Source organism: Felis catus, chromosome A2, assembly GCF_018350175.1.
Source record: "Felis catus isolate Fca126 chromosome A2, F.catus_Fca126_mat1.0, whole genome shotgun sequence".
Lineage (NCBI taxonomy): Eukaryota > Metazoa > Chordata > Mammalia > Carnivora > Felidae > Felis > Felis catus.
Genome location: NC_058369.1, coordinates 99414269 through 99427522, shown reverse-complemented (window position 1 = coordinate 99427522; position 13254 = coordinate 99414269). Strand labels below are relative to the sequence as shown.

Sequence of the window (13254 nt, the reverse complement as noted above, 5' to 3'; positions counted from 1 at the left end):
GAGAGGAAAAACCAGACCCTTCTTTTGTTTTCATGCCCATCTCTGGCCTGACACTTCTAATCTCATTTCACCATCTTTTCTTTCATGTACTCTACAGTTCCTTGCCATTTTCCTTGTACACGCCCTAGCTTTCTTGCATCTGCTTTTCTGTAAGCATCCCCCAACGGAGTGCCTGCCCTTCTGTGCCCATTACTATACACCTGAATTTCACTCATTTTTCAAGGCCCAGCTTGTATTCCATTTTTGCTACAAAGCTTTTTTTTGCTTTCCTACCGCAATTCTGTTATCTTAGTGGTCCCTGTCTTAGGTTGGTCTTCCCTTTATACTATTTCTAGATCTAGATTAGTGTTATGTGCCTTAGCAGACTAGAAGTTCCTTGGTGTCACATTTCATATCCGTTTGTATTCCATCACCCCTAACCATATTATCCCTAGTTGAATCCACATGCGGTCAGTAGGTATCGACAATAAATGAATCTTTGTGAACCATTTTTACATGGTGTATAAAGGTATCAATGAATGACAAAGCTGTGCTGTTTTGCTGCTACACAGTCACATCTTAATCTAAAATAAGCTTTAATTCTAGAGTCCAATGATTTGCCTGAAACAGAAATGCTATGTTGGCTAATACAGTTTACATTTGAAATTATAATTCAAACCTGTCATGTTCTTTAGATTCTGTACATTGTTATTTCAGTCCACTGTATATGAAAGGAAATGCTGAGTGTTTATAAATGTTTAGGTTTGAATTTAATTTTTTGACAGTGACATTTAATTTTTTTCCTCAGTGTGTATTTGTGTATGCTTTTATTTTCTGCAAGCTACTGATTTTATGCTTTGTGCTTGTTTTATGTTGCAGATTAATATCCTTTCAAGAATTCGTAGCATTTGAATCTGTCCTGTGTGCCCCGGATGCTTTGTTCATGGTGGCTTTTCAGCTATTTGACAAAGCTGGCAAAGGAGAAGTTACTTTTGGTAAGGGGTGTGAGTGTGTGTGCACCAAAGTAAGTGCACACTTGAGTGAGCATTTCTTTGCCCCCACGAATGAAGTGTACGGAAAGGCTTTTAAGAAGTTCAGCACATCCCATTGAGCAAAGATATCTCCACGATTTGGTGCTCCAGTTCAGGTCTTGTTCTTGTTGGGAAAAAAAAAGGGGTTCTGGCTCAGTTTTGATACTCTGGTTTAGTTTTCAGGTGAGGGAGAGTGCACCTGACATTTTCACAGGGTCGTAGACTGCATGAATGCGGCAGGACTTCTGTTGGTTCTCTTCGTGATCCGTGGTTCTTCCCACCCGCACGATGAAGGCAGTCATAAACTGCCCTTGAACAGAAGGTACCGTGCACCCAGTCCTTGGAGTGCTGACCTCAGCTCCACGGGGTAGTGTGAGAGCAGAGCCCTGCACAGGACGGCAGCTGAGGGTAGTATGCGCAGAGCAGTGTTCTTTCGAGCGGTGCATACGCCCTTAGTCGGGTTGGTGGTGGTGGCTGTGCTGCCACCTTCTTTATTTTGAAAAGCCAGAACCAAACTCACTGGGATCGGCTGCAGAGCTGCAGAAGACCCAGAAGTCTTTTAAGTATTAGGAGAAAGGAAGTGGCAGCACAGTGGTAGGTTCCTTATGAAAAATAAACTGCTTACTGCGGTTTTTAAAAAGTGCAAAAATAAACTTTTTACACCGAAGATAGAGTTGACAGAAAGTACCACGTCTTCCTTGGACCATGTAGGATCCAGCATATGGTGCTTGTGCCTGCGAACCTGCTGTAGATGGCCCTGCATCTGGGGAAGGGCCCTGTAGGGCTTATGGAGTGGTCATTCAGGGTCGAGATAGCTCATGTGCCTATTTGAAATGTCTTTTTTCGGGCGCCTGGGTGGCTCAGTCGGTTAAGCGTCCGACTTCAGCCAGGTCACGATCTCACGGTCCGTGAGTTTGAGCGCCACATTGGGCTCTGGGCTGATGGCTCAGAGCCTGGAGCCTGCTTTCGATTCTGTGTCTCCCTCTCTCTCTGCCCCTCCCCCATTCATGCTCTGTCTCTCTCTTTCTCAAAAATAAATAAATGTTAAAAAAAAAATGAAATGTCTTTTTTCATAGTTTCTAATCCATTTAGACTTCTTGGGCTTGTCTTACTCGACAGATTGTCTTACTTGATGGGAGAAATGCACAGATGGGAGGAAAATACAGATGGTATAGTAGAGTACCATCTATTCTAGAATGGTTCAGGAATTGGAGAGACTCACCTACTTCTAGCTCTGCCTCTTTCGTCTCTGAGCAGGTTAATTATGCTCTCAGGTCTTCATTTTCCTTATCAGAAATGAACATAATAACTACATAACATATAGATAAGACAGCATAATAGACTTATTCTAGAAGCCTTCCCCTTCGACACCCTTTTTTCCATGTTCCTTTCACATGACAGTTATTTACAACTAGATCAGCTAGCTTTGCAAGCGCAAAGGCAAAACATGGTTTTGTTTCATGCGATCCAGAAGCTCAGATGCTTTTCATTAGCACTTCATGAGGATGATTTCATATTTAAAAATACCTAGAATAATTTTAGGTTTTTTTTCCCATCACCTGATTCCTCTTAGTGTCACTGTAACCACAGCTTTTCAGTGGAACCCCAATAAAACATGTCCCCATTGAAACTTTCAAGTAGTTAATGAGTCGCTAGCTCACGGTGGTGTTGATTTACCCAGTGGAAACCAGTTGGATGGAAGTGTTACAATAGCGTTTCCTGGGAATGAACCGAGGAACGCCTGTACCTTTGAGTGAGTTGAGCACCAGCATTCACCCTTTCTGTAGCATGTCTGGAGGGAGAAGTGTGAGAGAGCCGGGATAGAGACAAGGGCACTGAGAAATTGACTGTAGATACTTTCCTTCCATCATGAGCATGAAGCAGGAAGGGCTCTTGGTGGCACCAGCCACACCACTGGCCTGGCAGAGGAAAGAGGACACTGTCCCCAGTACAGGGACGGATGTGTGTTAGTGTGAGCAGAAGAAAAGAAAGGGTGAAGAAGCAAGAGGCAGGAGAGAGGGTCATCTATGAGGTGTAACAAGAAGAGTGGCCTGAGATTCTGTTTATGCTTCCTCCTAGCAGTTTGTTGATGGGTTTCAACTTCCTGAGCCTTATTTTACTCATCTATAAGATCAGGGTAATAATAATTTGCTTTACCAGGACTATGTGAAGGTGAAAATATATACTGCATGTAAAAGTGCTGTCTGGGGAACAAAGGCCTCTATAAAAATACTACTAAAAGAAAAAACTTGAAGAGAGCAAAGGAGGATTTTCTTTTTCTTTTTTTTCTTTTCTTTCTTTTTCTCTTTCTTTTTTTTTTTTGGTGGTTGGGGGGCAAGCCCTGCACTTTTAACTTGCAGCGTAACCACTGGCCAATTAGCCAGTAATTTTCTTACTATCTGTTCTGTCCCATCTCTGAAGGCATAAGAGATTGAAATAAGAAATCATGGCTTCGAGGAACTACAAGTCTGATTACATCAGTTGCATGTAACTTGTAGAAGAATGTGTGGCTTCTCTCCCAGTACCCCGCCCTCCACAGGCAGTTTGTTCTAGAGCCTCCCTATCTCACAAAACATATACAGGATATGTGCTGTATCCATTTATGATGAGCTGATGGGGCCCTTGCCCAGTGTGTGTCGGCAGCAGCAGTGGGGGGGGGGGGGGGGGGAGGGAGTCATACAATGTAGCCTGGGCCTTTCTGAGGGATTCATCCCTATTTGGGATTAAACTAAAAGGGTTATGCATACTACAAGGAAGATCCCCAAATGACCATCAGCTTGCAAAATAATAGCTGACTTTCAACATTTTTTCAGAAAGTAGAGAAGCATCATCCAGGAGAGGTGGGTGCTGTGTATAATAGGGTTTTACCCCAGTAAACTGACAAAATCATATGGGGGACATGGGAGCCTAAGGAGTGTTTTGACATCAGGTATCTTTAGAAGAAGCTAGCAATAAGTATGTTTTCCAAGAAAGTCATAATGGGGTTGAAGAAATTTTTTTAAAAAGTGGAGTTGGGCAGAAAAGAGGACTGACTTAATCTTGGTCTCATAAACCCCCAGAATTAAGAGAATCCCAATCTGTGAACTGGGTGTCTCTCTGTGTGATGCTGTTTGAGGTCTGTGCAGTAACACTCCTATGTCTGGTTGCATCCTTAGCTCCTTGTAAACCCTTCACCCAAGAATGGCCCTTTTGTGTTTCAGAAGGTTGCCTGGGTGTGTGTCTTTGGGAGGGGTAAGCCTGAAGAGGTGAGAGAGGAAGGGCTCTTTTTTTCTTTTTTTTTTTAACCTCCCAGATTGGCTCAGTCAGGTGGGGTCATGAGGGAAGCACTGTTTCACAGGATACAGAGGTTCATCTGGGGCCTTCCCTTGGCCCTGTAGGCAGGCAGGAGAGTGGCCTCAGCTCCCCAGGTTTCCTGGCCTTGCATTTCATCCAGAGGAGAGCAGTAACACTCTTCATCTGTACACATAGTGGGTTTCCACGTGAGGGCTTATTGGAAGCCAGGCTTCCATGACTAAGCTCAGTAGGCACCAGTGTTTGTCAATAAGTCAGCAGTATTCATGCTCCCACTAATGCTGATTCTGGTACACACCAAACAAAAATCAGGTGGTGTGAGGGGCAGATAATCAAGTGTCACATTTCAGTGAAGGCTTGCCCCACTTTTCCGAGGCCTCATTTATGTTTAGCATGTTTTCATGTCTAGATTAGTCCCTGTGTTTGCTACAATGAAAAGATCCTGATTAGGCCAATTTTGTGCCTTTGGTATCTAATTCATTATGTTCACCTGTTTCATTTGAGGGAAAGTATATCTCCAATATTTTGTTCTTACCATATTTTCTTACTTTGATACCTGATATTTTTTTTTTTTAATTTTGTTTTTTTTTCAACATTTATTTATTTTTGGGACAGAGAGAGACAGAGCATGAACGGGGGAGGGGCAGAGAGAGAGGGAGACACAGAATCTGAAACAGGCTCCAGGCTCTGAGCCATCAGCCCAGAGCCCGACGCGGGGCTCGAACTCACGGACCGCGAGATCGTGACCTGGCTGAAGTCGGACGCTCAACCGACTGCGCCACCCAGGCGCCCCAATACCTGATATTTTTAAATGCATTCTGAAATGTCAACAAATGTGTAACACGGGTAACAGGATTTCAGCATAAGAAAAAAATTCTACTTAACAGTTTGCAGTTCTGTATGTGTAGAGAAAAAACATTTTGTTCTATTTTTTTTTTTTTTTTTGCATTTGTGGCCTATTTTATATATGATGGTGATTTTTTTTACTTTTAATCTTTAAAGCATACTGTATATAAGCATAGCATCCGTACAGATGAATGCACAAATCATAAGTGTACATCTTGATGAATTTTTTCACAGTGTGTATAGTTGTTCTGTCATCATCCAGATGAGAAAGAGAATAGTGCCAGCACTCCCTGGGCCCCTTCCCAGTTATTGTCCCCCAGGCCCAGTGGTCACAGCTGACATCTACCGCCATCAGTTGGGTTTGCTTGTTTTTAAACTTGACAAAAATGGAAAGATACAGAATATACTGTTCATCCTGACTTCTTTTACTCAAATAATATTTGTGAGATTCAGCCACGTTTGTGTTGTGTGTATTTTTACTTTGTTGTTTTTCTTTGTTGTATGTATAGTATTCCTCTGTAGGATTCTTTCCTAATTTGCTTATTCATTTTGCCATTGGTAGACGTATTCACACTTCCAGTTTTGGCAGCTGCAAATAATGGACTTTGAACATTCTTTTATACATCTTTGGGATGTGGGTGTGGCGAGCATTTCTAGGAGTAGAATTTCTGGGTCATAGAAAATGTGTTTATTTGGCTCCCATAGATACTGCCAAACAGTTTTCCAGAGTGTTTGTGCTAGTTTACATTCTCACTGTCAGTGTGTAAGAGTTCTCTTTATTCTATGTCTTGGCTAACACTTGGTATTACTAGTCATTTTTATTTTAGTGATACTTCACCATGTGGCTTTAATTTGCATTTTTCGGATTATTACTGGGTTGTGCAACGTTTAGAAAAGATTTACTCGCCATTCGGGCATCCTCTTTAGTGGTGTTGTGTTTGTCTGGTAGAGAGTGTTCACAGGTTGTGTATCTCACAGATAACTTCACTCTCAGACTTGTACTTCCACTCACTCAATAGAGCCCCAAGGAATAGAAATTCTTGATTTTAATGTAGTTAAATGATCAGCATTTTCTGGTACAGATACTGCTTTCTGTGTCCTGTTTAAGAAATCTTTGCTTACCACAAGGTCATGAAGATAGTATCTCCTATGTTATCTTCCAGAAGTGTTTTCGTTCTCCTTTCAGATTTATATTTTTACTCTTTCTAGAATGTGTTTGGGTTTTTTTGTTTACTTTTGCGTGTAGTGGGGGTCACTCCCCAGTTCCCCCCCCCCCGCCCCCGGATATCTAGTTTCCCAGCACCATTTATTGGAAGGATTGCTCTTTTATTGCCCTACAGTGATACAGTGATGATAAATCATTCCTCTGTTTGAACTCTGTTCTTCTGTAATTGTCTTTCTGCAGCATCCTATACTTTCTTAATTACTACAGATTTGTAGTAAGTCTTGATTTCAGATGAATCCTCCAACTTTATTTTTTAAGATTATCATGGCTGTTTTTGGCCTTTTGAATTATCAAAACAATTTTAGAAAAAGTAGTTTTCACAAAAATCCTGCTGAGATTTTGAATGCTGTTGCATCGAATGTTTGTAGTATGTTTTTGTATATCTATATGTGTATACATTTTTGACTGCCTTAAGGTTTCTTTGAAGTAGTTAAATAAAAACTTATTTAGTAATAAATGTTAGTCTGCCTGTTGCACTGCATTTGGAAAATGTAAGTTGACGAAGATACAAATTTTGAAGGGGACAGTGTATATCTGTGATTCATCATCTGAAGATGCTAGTGGATGTCTGCCATTTTGTAGATGGGTCTGTTGCCAATAGGAATCCATGCTAAACCTTTCAGAAGGAAGGAACAGGACCTATATTTTACCTCTGAACTGAAGAGTAAGCATAGTTTTTTAAAAAAATACATAAATATTAGTCGGTTTATATTATGTTAACACATTGAATATAACAAATGGAACGGAACTTCAGAATACTCAGAATTTGAACATCACTGACACTGTCAAATTTTGACTAATGTAGTGGGAGAGAAGGATGTACAAAAGAGAGTAAATCATGGTGGCAAGCAAGCAGGATAGGAAGAGGAAAGAGGAAATGGTATTTTTTGATGGTCTAGTCATTTAACCAAAGTAAAGAAATAATAAATAAAGTCACATTATATTAATCATAAATCTCTACACCATTATATAAGGAGATATTCATAAAAACTTCAATTTGTAATATTTAAGGCCTTACCTCTTTAAAATATACATTTTTTGAGTATCAACGTGATTTCCTTTTTTTTTTTTTTTTTTTTTTTTTGAGCATTGCTTTTATGCTAGATCAGTGACAATAGACTTTTTCTGTAAAGGACCAGAGAGTAAATATTTTAGAGCTTTGTGGGCCTTAGGGTCTCTGTCACAACTAGTCAACTCTGTTGACTGTTCCCATGGACAGTGTGTAAATGAATGAGTATGGCTATCTTCCAATAAAACTTTACTTATCAAAACAGTTGGTGGACTAGTGGAACATAAGTTTTCTTACCGGTCCACCAGAGTATTAACAGGAACATATACAAGTTGATGATGTTAATACTAGGGATTGACACTTAATGGGTATGTTCTGATGATATTTGGGTGATTACAATGATTTATGAAACCAAGAAGGTTCTCCTCTGTACACAATATGGTTTGGTTGTCTTTGTTGAGAAAATGGCTTTTGGGGCACCTGGGTGGCTAAGTCGGTTAAGCGTCCAACTTCGGCTCAGGTCATGATCTCACAGTTTGTGAGTTCGAGCCCTGCGTCAGGCTCTGTGCTGACAGCTCAGAGCCTGGAGCCTGCTTTGGATTCTGTGTCTCGCTCACTGTCTCTGTCTCTCCCCTGCTCACACTCTGTCTCTCTCTGTCTCAAAAATAAATAAAACATTAAAAAAAAAAGACTGAGAAAGTGACTTTTGAGCACAAATTTGAAAGAGGTAGGGGAATTGATCATATAGATACAGGGATGGAGGAAGGGGAGAGATTGTCCTAGACTAAAAGAATGGCTGTCGTCCAGGTTCAAAGACTGGACTGTAGTTGGCACATTTGAGGAACTACAAGGAAGACTTGTGTGAGTCAGAGAGAGCCTCATAGGAAAGGAGCTCAGAGAAGTAACAGATCAGATGAAGTAGTAAGGCTCTTCTGATCAAGGTTAGGGCTTGGGCCTTGATGGTAAGTGAACTGGGAAACCATCATAGGATTTTTTTTTTTTTTTTTTTTTTTTTTTTTTTTTTTTTTAGCAGAGGAATGATATGAGCAGGTTTATGTTTTAACAGGATCACTTTGGCTGCTCCTTTGAGAATAGAGCATGGAAGGGACAGAGTAGAAAGAGAAGGATCAGTTAAAAGCTATTGTAGTAATCCAGGTGAATGATCATGGTGGCTTGGACCTGACGGGGGTGAGGGGTATTTTGAAGAGAAAATCAACAGAGTTCTCTGATGGATTGGATGTGGGCTGTGAAAGAAAGAGAGGAGGCAAGAATGATTCCAAAGTCTTTGGCCAGTTGGAAGGGTGGAGTTATCAACCAAGATGGGAAGGGCTGCAGGCTGGGGGTGGGAGGAGAACAGGAGCTAACTTTTGGATGTGGTAGTTTGATGCCTAATAGATATGTCAATGAGAATGTCAAATAGGCACTTAAATTGAGTGTGGAATTTGGGAGATAGAAATTTGGTAGTTATCGGCAGATAGTGCTTGAAGGCATTTAAGTGTATGAGAGAAAAGAATTAGTAAAGCGGGATGTCTCTCAAATCTGACTATAAGAGTGGAGATACAGAAATGACAAGATTAAAAAATCTTCCTATGAGAGCTTACATTTTAGGGAGAAGGTAAACAAATATATGGTGATCTGTAACGTAAAGCAGTCTAAGTGGGTAGGAGAGATAGATGCTATCTGAGCTGCCCTAGAGCAACAGTGTCTGAACACTGAGGTGACGTGTGGGCTGTGGATGCCAGGACCTTGGAGCTGTGGAGGTCTGGAGGTGATGTTCACATGGGAGGTGCTGTGACAGTCTAGGCAGGAGATAATGGAGTCCTGGACTGGACTTGTACCTCTGGACCCACCAGGGTCATTCATGAGAATCAATCGTATGTGACTTGGCTGTGGGGGAAAAAGGGGTCAAAGAAAAGGAGGGAGGACCCAATGGTAGCTGCTGAGCTTGTTCTGCTCTAGAGATATATGGTGTTACATAATCTCTTTAGAGAAGGAAAGTACCTGTCATTTTTATCTTTAAGTTTATTGATCACTTATTACATACTTGCCTCCGGTTTGAGTGCTTTCTATGTAATTTGTTACTTAATCCTCACAACCTAGGAGGTTTATACTATATAATTCTCATTTTTCTGATGAGGAAATGGCCTTGGGTTTTTTTGTTTTTTGTTTTTTTAAAAATTTTTATCTTAGAGAGAGAGAGAGAGAGACAGAGCACAAGCGGTGGAGGGCAGAGAGTGAGGGAGACAGAAGCAGGCTCCAGGTTCTGAGCTGTCAGCACAGAGCCCAACGCGGGGCTCAAACCTATGAACTGTGAGATCATGACCCGAGTTGAAGTGTAACCAACTGAGCCACCCAGGTACTCCTCCTTGGGAAGTTTAAGTAACTTGTCCACAGTCATGGAGTTGCCAGGGTAGCAGCCTGGTGACAGCCAAGTGTTTGTTGTTGACCACGTCCTGCTGCCTCCCTCTGGTGGTGGTTGTGCTCTGTGAGGCGGGCTGCCTTCTTAGTGAAGGTAGGTGCCAACTGATCGGTAGTGGTTTCAGTCTATATCAGACATGAGGGGGATTTAATAATTTTTCATGAAGTAAAGAATAATAAGCAAATGCATTAGTAAGGAGTTTGTTTCTATGACTGCAGTGGAAAGTAATGATAAGGAAGAATGTACCCGGATTAGAGTTCTTGGTATATATAGAAAGTTGCCCTGGTGACACACATGTCCACGTAATTTGTTGCCGTGCATTTGATATAGTCTCTACCCAGGAAGCTTTGTCTTTTGACATGACCAGAATTCTAAGTACAGGGGGAGTCCTGGAGTGGTGGGAGGTAGGGAAGTGGTCCACGGGTGGAGGATGTTAGAGGAAGCCTTTGATTGAAATATGTAACGTAAGAGCTATGGGTGCCATTTGATGGAGTGCCCATCACAGGCTCCTGGGCAGGAATTTTTATTTAATAGGAGAGGCAGTTGGGAGTCCCACAGGGTCTTCAGAGGACAGGGACCAGATCCAAATGATCCTTGGAAAAGGTAGGTTTTCTTGCATTAATTGGAGTGGGGCACAGCCAGAGGCAGACATGCCTATGATCATTGTGTGGGCTTTGCAGTACCCGTGTGAAGCAGGCAGATGACCACTCCCTTTATGTGAGTAGAGGAAGTGAAGGTCAGGGTTTGAAGGTGTGGCGTAGACACATTGTGAATAGTGATTTCCCACTTTCATTTCCCCAAGTTTCTTATTTGAGGATGCTCGGAAAGCAAAGCCTATTCCTTAGTATGAATTTTCAGAAAGAGTGTGTGTGTGTGTGTGGGGGGGGGTGTTAATCTGACATATTTAGTGCACCCACCAGTGATTGGTCTCTTAATGATGCTAATTTAACTATTCCTATCCTTTGATATTTCTTCTGTTGTTGAATCTGCAGGAGGCAACAGTAATAGCTTAGCTCAATGGTAGTGGAGGACCTGAATCTTACTTTCGTCTGGCAAACATCACAATTGGACCCCTTGAAAATCCAAAGTATATTTTATACCACAGCACTTCCTTAGGTTGAAATCTAAAATTTTTACTTGCATAATGCTATTGCATATTTTTCTGTTTCTTTAACTTTATCTTTTCATTACAGTGAACAAAATTTCATGAACTGTTTTATCATGCAATTTTAAAGTGATTCTTAGTATATGAGCATAAGCAACCACTTTCATTATGTATGTGGTAATGGTGTGTGTATGGGTCTGCATTTTTTTTTTCTGCGGGGAGAGTTCTGCCGTTTTTGATTGAACTTTAAAGACAGGAATTTTTGAAAGACAGGACTTCTCGAATCTGGGGCTCTGGGTAAGTGTCAGGGAGTCCGTGAACAGCCATAGCTGTCAGTAATGCTTTGTCCAAATGAGCATTTGCTTTTAGCAGATCTCAAAGAGGTCAGTGATCTGCCAAAAGATAAGAATGGCTTTTTGTAGAGGGACAGATGAACAAGGAGACATATTTCTTATTTAAGACTTCTCCAGCTGTTAAAAACTTCAGTTGTAATATGGTCTATGCCCTGTGCCGCACTGGGGAAGTTTTGACTGGCCCGCTGCTTCAGCTCTGTCAGTTGACCTGGAGTCCAAAAGAAACCAGCCCAGTTTTGCTCTTTTATTGGAAACTGCAGTGGCCTCTTGTCCTTTAATCTTCGCTATTGAACGAGATTGTGCGTTTGGGTACCTTAAAGTATTGGTGTTTCCTGTTTATGTTAGTAAGTGTTGCGTGAAAAAAGGATCCTCCTACTAGACAGTCATAAAGCTTGAAATTTTTAGCTTATTAAGGCTCTGAGAAACCCTGCAGAACAATAAATTCATCTAACTTTGTCGAACTCATTTGAACAGGACCTTTCTTTTGTGTGTGAGACCTACCCACGATCTACAGAACTAGTGGCATGATCTCTCATGCCCTTCTCCAGTTCATTCTTTGATGTGGATGGTGACGTGTCTGGAGGGGCCTTTCTGGGCTCACGGTTAGATTTGTCCCGTAACACCTGCTGTGGCGACAGTGGAGTTGGCACGCTCTGGGGATAGGCAGGCTGGGTGATGTGACGACATACGGAAACAGTCTGCTTCCGTCATTTTGACAGGGTGCAGAAAAGGAGCAGTTAAAATTATGGAAATAAGTTTTTAAAGGTATGCACCCAAACTTAATAATAAATATAAAAAGCTAGAGGAATGGAAGTGTTAGACTAGAAGAGGACAGAACTCACCCAACATTTTTTTAATAAGCTCACTGGGAAGAAGATCATTTGTTGTCATGTTTGTAAAGACACTTGGAAAATGAAATATTCAAAAGCTAAGCGAGGGGAAAAATAGTTAAGAGTTGGAAGGAGCATTATTTGGGGGAAGTTCTTTGTTAATATTGATTCTGATTTGGGGGTTTCAGAAAAACTGTGTGTTATTTTGGTGAAAGAGGCTTACTGCTGTACAGTAGATTTTAGTTTTTATGTTAATTCTGAGACTCAAGTCCGTTTTCTTATACACATTCCAATAGAGAGTAAGAATATTGAATAAGAACAGTGTGAGTCTTGAAATAATTTCCACACTGATAAGAATTGTGGCATGCCTGGGTACAGAGTGTCTTGACTGAGATCCCAGACACTGCTCAGAAGCTGTTCCAGTTCATTGGGTCAAAAATCCACTATTTACGAAAAGCTAAATACGGATTTGCACGATTGACCATAATGGGTTCAATTTTCAAAGATCGTAGTATCAGGGAGCACTTCCAGGTGGTGGGATAATTTGAGAATCGTCCGTGCTCAAATGGCTACAATATTGTACTTGTTGCTACTTCATCACTCCATTTTAAAAATAGGGCAGGGGTGGGGGGGAAGGCCTGTTGAGAAGGTGGAAGAATGTCAATTGGGGACTAAATCACAATAACCCTGTGAAGCCACTCCTTAGTTAACAACTGCCTGAAGGTTAGCTGTTCTTTAGAAGACTGTCGGTGTGGAGAGGCTGACTGGGGGCTTCTGCCCCTGTGGTGTGCGTGTGCATGTGTGGGTCAGGTGGAGGGAGAGGAGAACGTGTGAATAGGGGAGAAGGTGTTGAGAACAGAAAGCTAACAGTAAATCCTAAAAGTTGGAGCACTGGGAAAATTTGACTATTTTAAGCTGTACTGCTCACTTAAAAATAGGAAAATTACACCATTATTCTTTCAGTATGAGGGAGAGATAAAAATACAGTTTTTCTAAATTGGAAAATTTGCTGTAATCTTGCTGCTAATGACTGATTTCTTCCAACAGTTGCAAGGCAGTTTTTGCTCTGATAGGTTGATAAAGGAAACAAAATCAAGAACATATTGGAAGTTCTCAGAGAAAATTACAGTTTAGGTATGTGTTGGGGGTGGATAGTTAGACATTTT

General features: G+C 41.3%; 1 protein-coding gene across 7 annotated transcripts in view; it reads left to right on the top strand.

Annotated features, from left to right (window-relative positions):
* Positions 1-13254, top strand: part of SLC25A13 (solute carrier family 25 member 13) — a 190305-nt gene that overhangs the window by 74559 nt on the left and 102492 nt on the right. For 6 of the 7 annotated variants that reach the window (XM_045052405.1, XM_003982783.5, XM_019825505.3 and 3 more), the window contains one exon: positions 859-974. The exons of the other annotated variant lie outside the window; for it this stretch is intronic. In XM_045052405.1, coding sequence (XP_044908340.1) covers positions 859-974 — 116 coding nt within the window. The remainder of the gene's footprint in view (positions 1-858; positions 975-13254) is intronic. 7 annotated transcript variants of the gene reach the window in all.